General features: G+C 46.5%; 2 protein-coding genes across 9 annotated transcripts in view; one reads left to right on the top strand and one right to left on the bottom strand.

The window, feature by feature from the left end:
• ep300b (EP300 lysine acetyltransferase b) overlaps window positions 1-9,760 on the top strand; it is a 43,093-nt gene extending 33,333 nt beyond the window's left edge. For all 8 annotated transcript variants that reach the window (XM_084071668.1, XM_084071667.1, XM_084071662.1 and 5 more), the window contains exons 24-30: window positions 373-523; window positions 1,554-1,814; window positions 2,068-2,233; window positions 2,399-2,566; window positions 2,863-3,024; window positions 3,765-4,046; window positions 4,907-9,760. In XM_084071668.1, coding sequence (XP_083927794.1) covers window positions 373-523; window positions 1,554-1,814; window positions 2,068-2,233; window positions 2,399-2,566; window positions 2,863-3,024; window positions 3,765-4,046; window positions 4,907-8,314 — 4,598 coding nt within the window. In that variant the 3' untranslated portion in view covers window positions 8,315-9,760. The remainder of the gene's footprint in view (window positions 1-372; window positions 524-1,553; window positions 1,815-2,067; window positions 2,234-2,398; window positions 2,567-2,862; window positions 3,025-3,764; window positions 4,047-4,906) is intronic.
• A 1,048-nt stretch (window positions 9,761-10,808) lies between these two features.
• Window positions 10,809-14,821, bottom strand: part of cbx7a (chromobox homolog 7a) — a 5,777-nt gene continuing 1,764 nt past the window's right edge. The window contains exons 2-6 of the mRNA XM_084071659.1: window positions 14,387-14,430; window positions 13,967-14,032; window positions 13,759-13,825; window positions 12,779-13,082; window positions 10,809-12,545 (exon numbers count right to left, since the gene is read on the bottom strand). Of these exons, the coding sequence (XP_083927785.1) occupies window positions 11,881-12,545; window positions 12,779-13,082; window positions 13,759-13,825; window positions 13,967-14,032; window positions 14,387-14,430 (1,146 nt within the window). The 3' untranslated portion in view covers window positions 10,809-11,880. The remainder of the gene's footprint in view (window positions 12,546-12,778; window positions 13,083-13,758; window positions 13,826-13,966; window positions 14,033-14,386; window positions 14,431-14,821) is intronic.

Below are 14,821 nucleotides of genomic sequence, written 5' to 3'. Positions count from 1 at the left end.
AGGCGGACTCCAGAGTGTTCTCCAGCAGTCTCGGTTGAGCCAACGCCATGTTTTGTATGCCAGTGGTGCAGACATATGAAAGCAATCCCAGACTAAGAAACCCAAGATGACTCAATTATCACAAATCCATATTGGTGAACTTCTCGATGACCTTGGTTTCCCCAACTTCATAATTCACTGACGAGACTGAGCCTTATTTCAACCATATGGTCTTATCCTTCTAACCAGCATTCTGTATTTCCTGTCATCTTTTCATCTGTCTTTTCTCTCTCTTTCTGTCTCTGCTCTCCATCCTCCTGTTTCTTTCCTTATTTTCCTGTTCTTCCTCCTTCTTTCTCTCCGTCTGTCCTGTTTTTTCCTCCTCCTTCAAAGGGCTACCCCATACGAAGTTGGGGGTCTTTTTGGAGACGCGAGTTAACGACTACCTCAAGCGGCAGGCCCACCCTGAGGCGGGGGAGGTCACTATCCGCGTGGTCCACGTCTCTGACAAGACGGTGGAGGTCAAGCCAGGCATGAAATCCAGGTAAGTGGGTCAGTTAGTAAGTGGTGTGGAGTTAATGCTTTGCTGGTTTTACAATTGGGACTGGGTTGTGATGTTTTTTATGGAAGTGCGGGAGTAATACCAGTGAAAAGATTCACAGGAAGCACCTGGTCACACTAGGATGTGAATGATGTCTTTTATATTTATGGCCATTCATGGCTTGAGTAAATATGGATTTTGCTGCCCGAGTAGTATGCTGCGAGTAGGGATCCACTGCATCAGTGAAGCCCACCAGTGCCAACCCTATACATTTACCTACATTTGTTCCCACTCATTTTTCTTTTGTATATTTTACCCCATTGCACTCTGTCATATACACGGACGTTATCCACAACTTGCAGCAGTGAGGCAGAAATGTGTTTACTGTTGAGCAGCGGCTAAAATGTTGAACATCTCATTCTGGTATATTGTTTTATGAAGCTAATTAGATTTAGCCGTTTAGAGTAGTGAACCTTATACCTACCAGAACAATGCGGCATCTTGAAATCACAGTGGGGCTGTTAGGGGTTGAGTGTCTGTCTTGCTCAGGGACACTTCGACACATAGATATGGGCAGGCCAGAAGGCAAAACAGTGACATTCTGCCACCCCTTGGAATGCACCAGAACCACGCTCTGGAAAGAAAACAGTTCTCTATGTGCAGAGAGAGTGCACAGTTAAAGCTGAAAGCACAGTGAAAAACAATCACTCAATACAGAAAACACTCGGTACAGACTGCGTCTCAGAAAAACAACACACATACTCAGATAGAAACAAAGGAAAGACCAGGGGGAGTCTACTGATGATTAACATTTTTAGAAGATATGACTGGAAAGTATTTTTCTTCTATTGCAAGAACAATCTGCTATTTTTCTCAAGCAAAAATAGCAGATTGACGATGTGAGACGTTTTTTTGCTGCTGTTCTTTTTTTTTATTTGGTGATATTTTTGAAAACGTACAAAAATAGGCATGCCAGGTTGAAAGTAGTTAATGAACATGTTATCTTAGTCCTGATCCCTGTCTTGTCCCCCAGGTTTGTGGACAGTGGAGAAATGTCGGAGTCATTTCCATACAGGACAAAAGCCCTGTTTGCATTTGAGGACATCGATGGAGACGACGTATGCTTCTTTGGCATGCATGTGCAGGAGTACGGTTCTGACTGCCCTCCACCCAATCAGAGAAGATGTTACATCTCTTACCTGGACAGCGTGCACTTCTTTCAGCCTCGCCACCTCCGTACAGGCGTCTACCATGAGATCCTCATAGGCTACCTGGAATATGTCAGGAGAATAGGGTATGAGAGAAAGCTCTGCTTACACGCTGCATTAACTGTTAACACAGAGCTTAAAATGCAAATAAACCTGGCTTGAAAACCTAAAACCAGATTTATAGCTGCTGTGTTTATCAGATACTTGTGCCATTGGAGCTGCTTGAGGCAGCCAAAGGAGGCCATTTTCAGTAACTGTCAATAACTTGAGCAAGAGGCAAGAGGAATAAATGGATTTCGATTTCCTAGCTGATGTGAATTAACTAAATGTTTTTCTCAGGTTTACAACGGGCCACATCTGGGCGTGTCCACCCAGTGAGGGGGACGACTACATCTTCCACTGTCACCCAATAGACCAGAAGATTCCCAAGCCAAAGCGGCTGCAGGAGTGGTACAAGAAAATGTTGGACAAGGCCGTGGCCGAGCGCATCGTCCACGACTACAAGGTGAGAGGGGTCTCAACAATGTGTGATACGATGCAAATGATTCTACAACTTAACCTGACCACCCCTCACACTGACTGTTAAGCTGCACCTCTCACGTCCATCAGTCATGAATTGTGGACTGCTCTATGCATCTGTAAATTCACCCATTCCCTCATTGTTGTTCAGGACATCTTTAAGCAAGCGACAGAGGATCGTCTGACAAGTGCCAGTGAGCTGCCATACTTTGAGGGAGATTTCTGGCCCAACGTACTAGAGGAGAGCATCAAGGAGTTGGAGCAGGAGGAAGAGGAGAGGAAGAGGGAGGAGAACAGTACCTCCTGCGAGAGCATAGATGTGAGTTGTAATGAATAATGATGTCAAATGCAATGACCGAAGGGGGTGTGTGCATATGTATGTACTGTACGTGCTTGCACACATACTGTATGTGCTTACACACGTGTTCAGATCTTACACCCACAGGCTTTTGATGTGGCTTTTTAGGCCTGTTTATGTTTTTCTTTACAGCCATTTATGAGTTGTGGCAGCATCACTTCCAGGCAGATTCCATTTAGCCGCACACCACCAATGTGCTCTAATAACAACGCCAACGGTCTGGAAACGTTAAACACAGTTTTAATCTTCTCCTACAGGCTACTAAAGGAGACAGCAAGAATGCCAAAAAGAAGAACAATAAAAAGACGAGCAAGAACAAGAGCAGTCTAAGCCGAGCCAACAAGAAGAAACCAGGGATGCCTAACGTTTCCAACGACCTTTCCCAGAAACTCTACGCCACCATGGAGAAACACAAAGAGGTATTTGATTCTGGCAGGAGACAAAACCCTGTAAATCTAGAAATGCGTTGTCTTATTTATTGGTTTATTTTTCCTAATTTCACCCCTATGCTGACCTCCTTAGTGAATTACACTGAATAAATGAATATCCATTAAGGCTTTTGTGTTGAATTACACTGAATAAATGAATATCCATTAAGGCTTTTGTGTTAAAGAACTTCAGTCATTATTTTACATACAGATGTGACCATTGTAGAGCTTCCAGACTTTCCATTATTCCTGTACCGCCGCTACACAAATATCACCCTGTGTTTCTGCATTATAGGTGCAACATGGGCTCCTCAGCAGCTGCAAACAAGGGCAATTTAGTTAAGCCAAAAGTCTTAAAGCCTTACTTTTAAGACTAGCTTTCAAATGAAATTAATCTAATCCTTATACGATTAATAGTTCAGAAGTTACAGAATATACAACATGTGTTAATCAATAATTGACCTTGATCTTTGATCACCACATTGCGCAATATGTCAGTATATTTTGGCATTTTTATGCTTTATGTCAGATTTCAGAAATTATGGGCTAGGAACAACAAACAATGCCAGTGTTAAATCATAGGCAAAAATAAACCTGAGCGACTATAATAAATCCAGTATTTTTTGTAAAATCTTTACCTGGAGCTTTTCCTTAAATCCCTCAAATGTAACCTGTACTTAGGGAATAAAGTAAACCATTTTATATTTATATTCTCTTGCATCCACCACCAGGTTTTCTTTGTCATCCGTCTCATCGCTGCCCCCACGGCCAACTCGCTGCCCCCCATCACCGACCCGGACGGACTGATGGCCTGTGACCTGATGGATGGCCGCGACGCCTTCCTGACGCTGGCCCGCGACAAGCACCTGGAGTTCAGCTCCCTGAGGCGGTCCAAGTGGAGCTCCATGTGCATGCTGGTAGAGCTGCACAATCAGAGCCAGGAACGCTTCGTCTACACATGCAACGAGTGCAAACGTCATGTGGAGACCCGCTACCACTGCACCGTCTGTGAGGTGAGAAAGGGGGAAAGGGGAAAGACTTGGCTTTTGCATTTGAGTCTGAAGATGAAAGGGTGGCAGGAGGAGTTTTCCTTTGAAAGGGTTTCAAATATTGTGTTCTGTCTTTCATCATCAGGTAATGGAGAATACCGCTTTTGATTTAAGAATTCACATGTGCTGTTCTGATTGCCTCAGGGAGAGTCCAATCAGTATTTGTGAGACTGAATCACTCTCTCTCCCCCCATTTAAATTTCAGAGAACTCAGAGTTTGATGTTATGCCAATATACACCTTGTATGTATAGAGCTACTCTATCTATCTATCGAGAATGGCCATAACATTTTGTGGACTTGTGTGATGTACAGTTGTTCAAAATGTTGAATCCAAGTGTGATTTCTGTTACTCTTGACAGTTCTTTATGTACAGCTTTCAGATATCAGATATCCTCACCTACTGGTGCATCTGGTGACTTGATGGAAACAGCTCGTGTATTTAAAAGATAGTAATAGCATGGCAAAACCAATGCTAAGATTTCTGATGGGTCAGTAGGCGGAATCTGTTGATTGTCTGGCTCAGCGAGACTGTATACATCATTATTCAAGATTCTTGAATCTTGAGTCATTATACAGCTGTGCATCTATAGACATGGGCTTGCACAAACCTACCTGTTGTTTCTGGCTAAAGGATATAGAAATGGCATTATCTCAAAGCTCAGATTCATTTTAAGAGTTGGTACACTAAACTGATTTAGTATGTTTTCATTGAAGAGCGAAGCTGACAAAAACTGGAAAGGATGTCAATGAAAAACTATTATATTGTGTTGATTTATTTTATGTTAAATAAAAAATGTCCCCCCTCTTTTCTCCACTCTCACAGGACTATGACTTGTGCATCACCTGCTACAACACTAAGGGCCATGAGCACAAGATGGATAAGCTTGGTCTCGGTTTAGATGACGAGAGCAACAACCAGGCTGCCGCCGCCACCCAGAGCCCTGGAGACTCTCGCCGCCTCAGCATCCAGCGCTGCATCCAGTCGCTGGTCCACGCCTGCCAGTGCCGCAACGCCAACTGCTCCCTGCCATCTTGCCAGAAGATGAAACGCGTAGTCCAGCACACAAAGGGCTGCAAGCGCAAAACCAATGGCGGCTGTCCCATCTGCAAGCAGCTCATCGCCCTGTGCTGCTACCACGCCAAGCACTGTCAGGAGAACAAGTGTCCCGTCCCGTTCTGCCTGAATATCAAGCACAAGCTACGACAGCAGCAGCTACAGCACCGTCTCCAGCAGGCACAGATGCTGCGGAGGAGGATGGCCAGCATGCAGAGGGTGGGGCAGCCCGCTGGAGGTCCACCGGGGGGACCCACTGGAGGTCTTCCATCTCCGGGGAACAACGGCACCACAGCACCCAGTACCCCCACATCTGTTGGCACCCAACCCGCGACCCCTCAGACCCCCACTCAGGCCATGACTCCAGGCCCCCAGCAAGGCGTGGGACCTGGGCCAGGGGCCCAGCAGCAGCAACAGCAGCCAGGTGGGATGCCAGCTCAGCACCACCTCCACCATCAGTTCCAACAGATGCCGGGTGGCACAGGTGGGGGAGGGGGCATGATGAGCTCCCCCCAGCATCAGCAGCAGATGCATCCTCAGGTCCAGCAGCAGCAACAGCAAGGTGGAGGAGGTGGCACCCCCCAACAAATCCAACAGCATGCCAACAACCTGCCTCCCTATGCCAACAGACCACCTGGCTCCTCCCCAATCCACCCGTCACAAGGCAAACCAAGTCTGGGTCCAGCAACGCCACCACAACAGCAGCCTGGTGGCAACGTCATGGTTGGAGTTGGTGGAGGTCAGCAGCTTCCCAACCAGGGTCAGGGCCAGCCCCCGCCTCCACAACATCAACAACAGCCACCATCCGGCCCTCCTCCAGCAGCTGTGGAGATTGCCATGAAGATACAGCAGGTAGCCGATGCCCAGAGGAAGATGGCTCTGCAGAGACAAGCGGCCCAGCAAGCTGCAGGCATGATGCCTGCTCACCCCCACCACCAACAGGGCCAAGGCCAACAGATGGGCATGGGACATCCAGGGCCGGTGGGAATGGTCGGGGCGCAGGGCATGCCTCCTCAGGCCCAAGCTGCTGCAGCCGCGGCTGCTGCAAGAGCCCACATGGAGCAACAACAACAGCAGCAGCAACAACAACAAGGAGCACCGCCAGGGATGATGGTGGGACCTGGGGGGGCGCCTCAGCAGGGTAATCTGCCCCAGGTTCAGCTCCCTCCTCAGGTCCAGCTCCAACAGCAGAGGATGGGTGCTCCGCTCCAGAATCCACAACAGCAGCAGCAGTGGGCAGCCCAAGGAATGGCATCACAGCAGAGACAGACAATGTTGAACCAGATGCATCCAGGTATGGTGGCAGCTCAGCAACAGCAGCAACAAATGCAACAGCAACAGCAGCAGCAGCAGCAGCAACAACAACAACAACAGCAGCAACAGCAGCAACAACAACAGCAACAACAGCAGCAACAGCAACAAGCTCAGAGCCATGCGGCCCTAATGAACATGGTACAACAACAACAACAACAGCAACAGCAGCAGCAGCAGCAGCAACAACAAGGCGCTGTTGGTGGGATACCAGGTGGAGTTCCTGGCGGAGCCATCCCTGGTGCTCCTGGTGTCCCAGGAGCCGGTGTTCCCGGCGGAGGGAACCTCCCGCAGGCCGCTCTCCAGGAGCTGCTACGGACCCTCCGTTCGCCGAGTTCACCACTCCAGCAGCAGCAAGTCCTCAACATCCTGCGTTCCAACCCTCAGCTCATGGCTGCCTTCATCAAACAGAGGGCCTCCAAATACAAGGGGGCACAAGGGCCTCCCGGTGGGCCAGGCATTCCGCCAGGAGGTCCCGGCCCCGGCGGCGTTCCCGTTGGTAATGTAATGACAGGCGGGGGTCCACAGGTGAACATGAATGCCGCTGCTGGTGGACAACCGGGGATGCATATGGGAGGTCAAGGGGGAGTGAATGTCAACATGGCCTCTATGGCTCAGCTACAGCAAGTCCAGCAGCAGCAGTTACAACAGCAACAACAACAGCAACAGCAGCAGCAACAACAACAGCAGCAGCAACAACAGCAACAGCAGCAGCAACAGCAGAGGCCGATGATGGGTGGGCTACAACAACAGCAAGTGGCAGCTCTCCAGCAACAGCAGCAACAGGGAGCAGGAAGAGGAATGCTTGGCCCAGGGCCTCAGATGGCCAATCTCAACAATCCCCAATTAAGAGAGCTGTTTATGAGACGGCATCTACAGCAACAGCAGCAGCAGCAACAGCAGCAGCAACAACAACAACAACAACAACAACAACAACAACAACAACAACAGCAACAGCAAATGGGTGTAGGGGTTAACCATGGGCAGTTCCAGCAGCCACAGCCACCACAGGGCCAGAGCTACATGGGCCAGCCTGGCATGCAGCCGCCCCAGGCAGGGCAGGGCCCTCCAGGAGGTCCCCCTCCTGGGCCTCAGCCCGGTGGTCCCCCAGGGCAGCAGGGACAAGGCTACCCAGGGACAGTGGCTCAACAGCAGGCTGCAGCTCTTCAGCAGAGGCTTCAGCACCAGCACCACCTCCAGATGCAGCAGCAGAACGCCATGGCTAGCCTGCAAGGGGGTGATGGAGGTCCAGGTGGAGGGGGTCCTCAGCAGCAGCAGCCTCAGGGCCCTCAGCACCCACAAGGTGGCCCCCAGCCTCAATCTTCGCAGGCCCTACTTCAGCAGGCGCTTCACCAGAGGCTGCTTCAGCAGCAGCAGCAGCACCTAGGTACTGGGGGGTCACCTGCCCAGCACAGCAACCCCATGAGTCCCCAGCAGCCGCAGCCGATGGCTCAGTCCCCACACCCACACCTCCAGGGCCAGACGATGACTGCGTCTCTAGCTAACCAGGTGCGATCCCCACAACCCTCGCCGAGGCCCCAGTCCCAGCCGCCACACTCCAGCCCGTCCCCACGCATGCAGCCTCAGCCCTCCCCACATCACATCTCCCCTCAGACCCAGACAGGCTCCCCACACCCGGGCCACCTGAACCAGCATCATCCTGGCATGGTGGTCCCTCCACAGCAACCACAACAACAGCAGCAAACGGCCCAACAGCAGCAACAGAACTCTATGGAACAGTTTGGTTCCGATCAGAACGCCATGTTGTCGCAGCTCAGTGGGATGGCCAGTCTTCACGGGCCGGGGGGCAATGGTCAAGACCCGTTGGGCCAGAACATGAATCACAATACCTTAGACATAATGTAGGAAACCTACGTAATGTGTCGAGCCGAGACGCTCTGTGATCCTTCGCAGAAACTGCACTCACCCAGGACAGTGTTATTGTTATTACTACTTAGCCTTTCTTTTTATACTATTGTTAAATGTTATTTAAAATGTTTTCAATAAAGATACATTGAACTGAACTTCCTATGGGAGATGCAACAATAAATCAACAAGTCGATAAATGAATTAGAATAAATGAATTGTAAGTTATTGCTGTTAATATATTTTTTTGCCAATTGTGTACAAAGAGGGGGATGGTTTCTCTATGCTCCCCCACCCCCCCACCCCTTAGAGAATACAAGACAGGAGATATTTTTGGGGGGGTTGGGGGAAATGGGAGTATTTGCCTTTTTTTAAGAAATGTTTTTAAGATTTTAAAAGTGGTGAAGAATTAAAGAGGAAACAATTTAATGCAAAGGACTTTTTAATTGTTTTTGTTTTCCATCATTCAGTCTGTCTTATTAGTTTCACAGAGTGATGTGGATTATTATTAATGTTATTATAAATCCAAACATGATGCATATCTTACTTTTTAAATGTTTGGGTTTGCTTTATTTATTTTTGTTTCCAAGACTTTTTTTTTCTCTTCCCCTTTTTTGGGGTCGGTATCTACCCTGAGACTGCTACAATTCATATAGAAATATATTTTTGTTATTGACTGTTGAATTTGGGAGTGGGTTAGTGGATATTTCATTTCACTTATGTCTTTGTCTGGGTTTGTCCAGGTAGGAAGTAAATAAATGTCAGTGTTTCCTGCAGTTATTGAGAGTCTACTGCGATTCTCAGCTGGTTAACGGACATGTTGAACACCCTAGCCAGCTGCTGTATTGGACAACGATCATGCTGGAAGGGACTTCCCTCAAGAAACAGCCCTCCCTTGAATGTGTGTGCACTCCTTCCTTAAGAGACACTTATTAAGTAACAGGGTTGGGAGTGCATTCCTGTGTGCCTGTAACATTTCGCGTACATGGGGTGGGATGTGAAAAACCCCGGGGGGCATCCACCAGTGTTTTTTTGTTTTTGTTTGTTTTTTTGTTTTGTTTTTTTCCGAGAAGATGGGAGGAAACTGATCCAAATAGACTGTGTTGCACAGAACTGAGCAGGAAGAGGAGAGATGTGATCGTCTCTCGTTTTCCTCTCTCTGCCTCATCCCCGTTGCTGCTTCCCCCTGGACTAAAACCCCGGCCCCCCCACAGAGCAGAGATCCAAATGCACTGGTCCCCTCACTCCACCCCATCTCCTCCTGCCGTCATCCCCACCCTCCCACCTTCCTGCAGGGAGAATCCTCTCTGTCTCCACCCTCTCAATGTATCTTTCTGCTAAAGATCTTTGGGAGTTTAATTTAATATTTTTTACTGTACAAAGAAAACACAAACTGTGGACTCAAATACTGTTTTTTTTTATAATAAAATGGAAAATTAAAATAGTGCTGGGTGCTGTTGTCCATGCACTGTTCCATGTTGCTGGTTTATATTGTAGCTTTTCCGTTGAGTCACTTTTAATTAGAATCATTTTTCAAGCTTGAACTGACATCACCAACATTTGCAACATTGGTCTTCCACAATAGGAACTTATTTGAGGTTTCATATTGTTTTCTATTTGACTCAATGGTGTTCTACAGCTCAAGTCTTTTGCTTGTCCTTAAACTGGAGCAGAGGCTTAAGAACTATACGACCTCATCAAGATATAATCATAGTAGCCAAACATACCATAAAGATTGGTATAATCTTAACATTAGTGGTTGTGCATTCCCCAGTCTCTTATTTTTCACTTCCATTTAGTAAACTAATGGATATACTGTTATCTATGAATCACACAGTCATCTTGCACTTGAGTAGACTTGGAGACAGTTACTTTTAGTTGCTGAGAACACTATGACCTCTAGTGGAGGTAGATGGTGATGCATGATCAGTGACAAGTCCTGATGAACAGGGATGGCCTCTTGTTGGGCTTTGCTGAAACAAAGCTTTCCTGTGCCCATTACTAACATGAAATTGACTTTAAATTCCACAGCTGCTGTACCACTTCCAAAACTGGAAAAGAAATATTGATGTCAATGCAAGAGGACAGAACTGTCACCAAAGTAAGGGCATGAAGATCTTTTTATATAAAAGATCGTTCTGACCTAATGGGCCTTCCTCTAGGTCTTGAAATCTGAATGAAAGTACTACTAATAAAGTAAAGTAATACTTTTGCATTCACTAACGGATATTTTGGACAATAGTATGGAAAGTTCTGTCTCTCCTGTTGAGAGTTCATGTAAAACCCAGTGACTGAATTAAGTAGTGTGAATGATTCTTTCATTGTACTTGTTTGAATCTCACATTGGATTATAGTTTAGAAAGGTGTGTGAGGCAGCAATTTTTTTAGTACATATTTATTGGAAATACAGTCAAATAAAAAGGCATTTTATTATCGAGAAGACATGTTTGACAACTCGTCTCAGTCAAAGAAAAACTCATTCAGACACGTGACATAATTTAAGTCAGTATATAGGTGTGACATGCGATAAATAGTAGCTCACTACTGTTCGACCTAATGTACATTTTGCTTCAGTTTGCACATTACCCTACACAGCATTTTAATGGTGATGGCGGTTGTGGAAACCAACATCTCTTGAAAACGCACAAAGGCTAGCGAGTGGACTATCAATTGGTAATACAAAAATAGAACCAGGTAGCATTTCAGACTTGAAAAGTAAGGACAGACAGACACCTAACAATAGTGTATTATCTCTTTTAAGCATCAATTCTCATCGAAAGACTGTTTCTTTTTCTGGCAGGCATTAATTCTCTCCTTTGTTTTATTTCTTTTAGGACAGAAATAAACCTCTTCAATGACAACACAGGACAGTGGTTTGTGCATATGTGGCACAGATTGACAGGGCATGCAGAAAGCACTGTGTGACTACTGGAAAAGGAGGGATATCTTTACAAAAGCTTGTTAGAAAAAGGAGCGACTGAAACAAGCCCTGATAACAGGTTTTCAGTGTGAGAACAATATTCTGGATTCTGGAAAGCACAAGTAGCTGCATGGAAGTAGTTATGTAGACTAATGTTTCAGATTCAACTGCGGTCTCAAGATTTCTCATTTCTCTCTCTCTTTTCCCTCTTCCTCTTAATCTTGCCATCTCAATCAGTCCAGCAGCTCACATCCATTTTCTCTACTGGTTTGCAACAGAGCAAATAAGATGTTAGCATTCTTTTGGGCAAGCCAACCCTGTGCTTAGGCTTCCTATGTCCATGCTGTTCTGTCCTCAAAATGAAGCCACAATGTTAAAATTACCACTCACTTTTTCAAAAGGCAAATTTCTTCATTAGTCTCATGGTAGCAAACGTGTGCATCTCTCCGATAAGCATTGTAAACATCTGGAATTAACTTACAGTCACATATAAGGCTATGTACAAGTACAAAATGAGCAGTAAGTGTAACATTGCAGTTACTCTTTCTCATGAAAATGTAACCCTCATCTCCCCTTGCTCCCTGTATTTCTGCCTTCATCTTTTCCTCCAAACTTAGTCTCTCTCTCTCTCTGACCAGAACTCTGTTTAACAGCGCTTAAAGAAGCCCTCAGCCATCATAGCTTCCTTGAAAATTACTGTCAGGGAGTTGAGAGTCACATAAGTAACAATCACCTTCCCAGGTTTCTCCGCTGCTGGAGCAGTGCTGCCTGGGTGATGTTTTATCGCTGTTATGCTCTGATTGTCGTCCCTCATTTTCCTTCCCTCGTCACCCGAGCAGACTATAAAACTGTCACCTACATTCTTGCTGGCCCCCTGAACGCTCACTATGACTGAAGTCATATTCTGTTTGCTGCTCTGACTTTCTGCCTCCAGTTTGCAAGTGCTCTCCTCTGACCTGTTTTTTAAATAATCTGTCCCAGAGTCACCAGTGGAAGTGCAGGATGTAACCATGCCAGTCAAGGCGTCCGGCCCTGGTTCGACACCTGTGTCGCTTTCTGACTCTAACTTGCTGACCGTGGTGACAATGTCTTTTGGTCCTGCCTCCAGCGTAGAAACGCAGCTCTCTGCGGGGTTGAGTGTAGACAGCAGGATCTGCCTTGTTTCACAAGTCCCTCCTTCTAGCCTGTCAGTCATGACAACTTCCCCTGTGTCTGTGTCTCTGTTCACCAGTGTCAGATTGTCGTCTGTCTCCTTCACCTCCAGTTCAACCTCTCGTTCCAAAACAGGAGGAGAACTGCACTCTGAATGACCTAGGAGAAAGAGAGGGATAGATGGAGATATTGATCGGTATAGATAGATAGATAGATAGAGGAAATAAGTTCAACTTAAAAGATATGCATCATATCATTATATAATGATGAAAATGATAACTCCTGGGTTACGGTTCCAATTAGTTCATGAATATGTAAATGGATAATACCATGACTATTAAGTGGAGCCATAAGCTTGTTCGTAACTAATTTAAAAATAAATAAAAACCAACCGTATACGCTGTCATCACGCATCTCATTGGTGCATTCAGACTCCTGTCTCTCTTCGGTGGTGTCTTCCGAGTCACACTCCATAGGATCCTCTACCTTTGCAGGGTGCTGGAATTTTCTGGGGGTTCCATGGGGCCCTCGCTTGCTGACCCTCTGCGGTTTCTTCCGTCGGATGATTCGACGGTATATGCCTCTCTCGCCCTGGTCCACATCTGTGCTCATGGAGCGAGTGAGGGAGAGGCGCAGCCGGGGGGGAGGCTTCTCAGGAACCTTGTTCGTACTCCGTAGGTCCATGGCAAAGATATTCTTGTGCAGACAAAGGATGGAGGGAGAGAGATTTAGACGGAGATAAAGACAGAGAGATAGAGATAAAGACAGAGGCAGAGAGACAGATGAGAGAGAAAGATTATGGCCATTGTTGACATGCTGTCTCGGTGGACCAGTTTTTCGTACATTGCATTACCATGCAAAAGCGAGGCTGATAGAACTGCTTTTTTGACCAATAACCTGAAATCAGCATGCATATACATTACAGCTACAGCATAATGCCTCATTTATACTTGCTCTCATCGTGTCGCGGACCGAAAATAGTCCATCTACAAGCTCACAACACCGTGGCACGTTGTGAGCTTGTAGATCGACTGTTCAGTACACAACACCAGCACACAACTAAGTATAAATCAGGCTTAACAGATAGTATATGACAGTTTGGAAGGTTATACCACATTGATAATGCATAGGCAGTGGTTGAAAACGGAATCTCTGGTGCAGGTCACACGCTGTAATGTTTTAAGTTATACTACTTAAGATTATTGATCCCCATGGGGAAATTAGTCCTGTGAATAGGAAAGAGAGTGGGACTGGGGATGCCCATGCAGACTTTCTATAGCCTGCATGGGATGAAGGACAACTGAAACCGTCACCCCCCAGGAGGTGCATGATAATTAAGACTGTGGACAAGGAGAGTGGAAAGTGCCCTTACCCGCAAAACCAGCCTCCTGGGTCTGAGACCTTTCCTGCGATAGGCGAGAGCTCTGTCCTTCTCCTCCCTGAGAGAGAGAGAGAGAGAGAGAGAGAGAGAAGGCAAAGGACAAACAGACAGATTGAGAGAGATGAAAATGAAAAGCTGCTCCACAAGCTATAACTTATAAAGAAAAAATAAAACAACAGCTTTTTCCAGGAATACTCACTTCTCTTCGTACGCCAGTACCAGGCGTGGGTCCAGTATATGTTCCTCTGGTTCCCAGGTACTGTACCTGCCAATGGACAACAACAGCGTGTCCACATTTAGCTCCAATTAACCGCTCCATTTGTGCATCTATATTTGTGTTTCTATGTCTCTATTATTTGATCTATCAAGACTTCATCTAACGTTCTATGTTTGTCTAGCCTGAGTGTTAATTTAACTCTTAAGAGTAGACAAATGTAACCAAATGCCCATTTACAAATTAACACTGAGGATATGACTGTGTACACTGTATGTATGTGTGCCTGCCTGCCTGTCTGTCTGTCTATCTATATACAAGGAACCGTAATTAATCCACAAATGCATTATGGTTCCTGGAAACATTGGCATGAGGTCACTCAGTGATGACTCAAGGCTTACTCACTTCTGAGGCCATCCCTGCCACTTCAGTAGATATTCCACATTGCCCTGGGACGTGAAAGAGACATGGACACTGGATGAGAGAAGTAGCATGGTTGCTAACACATTCATACAATACAATCTGCACAGAGAATGTTGTCCATTGCAATGTAGAACGAAGTCGCTGTGTGTGTGTGTGTGTGTGTGTGTGTGTGTGTGTGTGTGTGTGTGTGTGTGTGTGTGTGTGTGTGTGTGTGTGTGTGTGTGTGTGTGTGTGTGTGTGTGTGTGTGTGTGTGTGTGTGTGTGTGTGTGTTTGCCAACCATGAAAAAACGGTGACTGTTTCTTTAAAGTGTGGAGGGGGGATCATGGGTTATTTTTTTCCCTCGCTCTCTCTCTCTTTAAATGGTGATTCTGAGGGTGACGTCAATGACAGCGGGGCTGGGTGGCCTCCAAACATC

The sequence above is a fragment of the Gymnoscopelus microlampas genome (genome assembly GCF_963454915.1).
Source record: "Gymnoscopelus microlampas genome assembly, chromosome: 11".
In the NCBI taxonomy this organism is placed as follows: Eukaryota; Metazoa; Chordata; class Actinopteri; order Myctophiformes; family Myctophidae; genus Gymnoscopelus; species Gymnoscopelus microlampas.
Note: the sequence above shows the minus strand (reverse complement) of the source record. Positions and strands in the feature narration are given on the sequence as shown.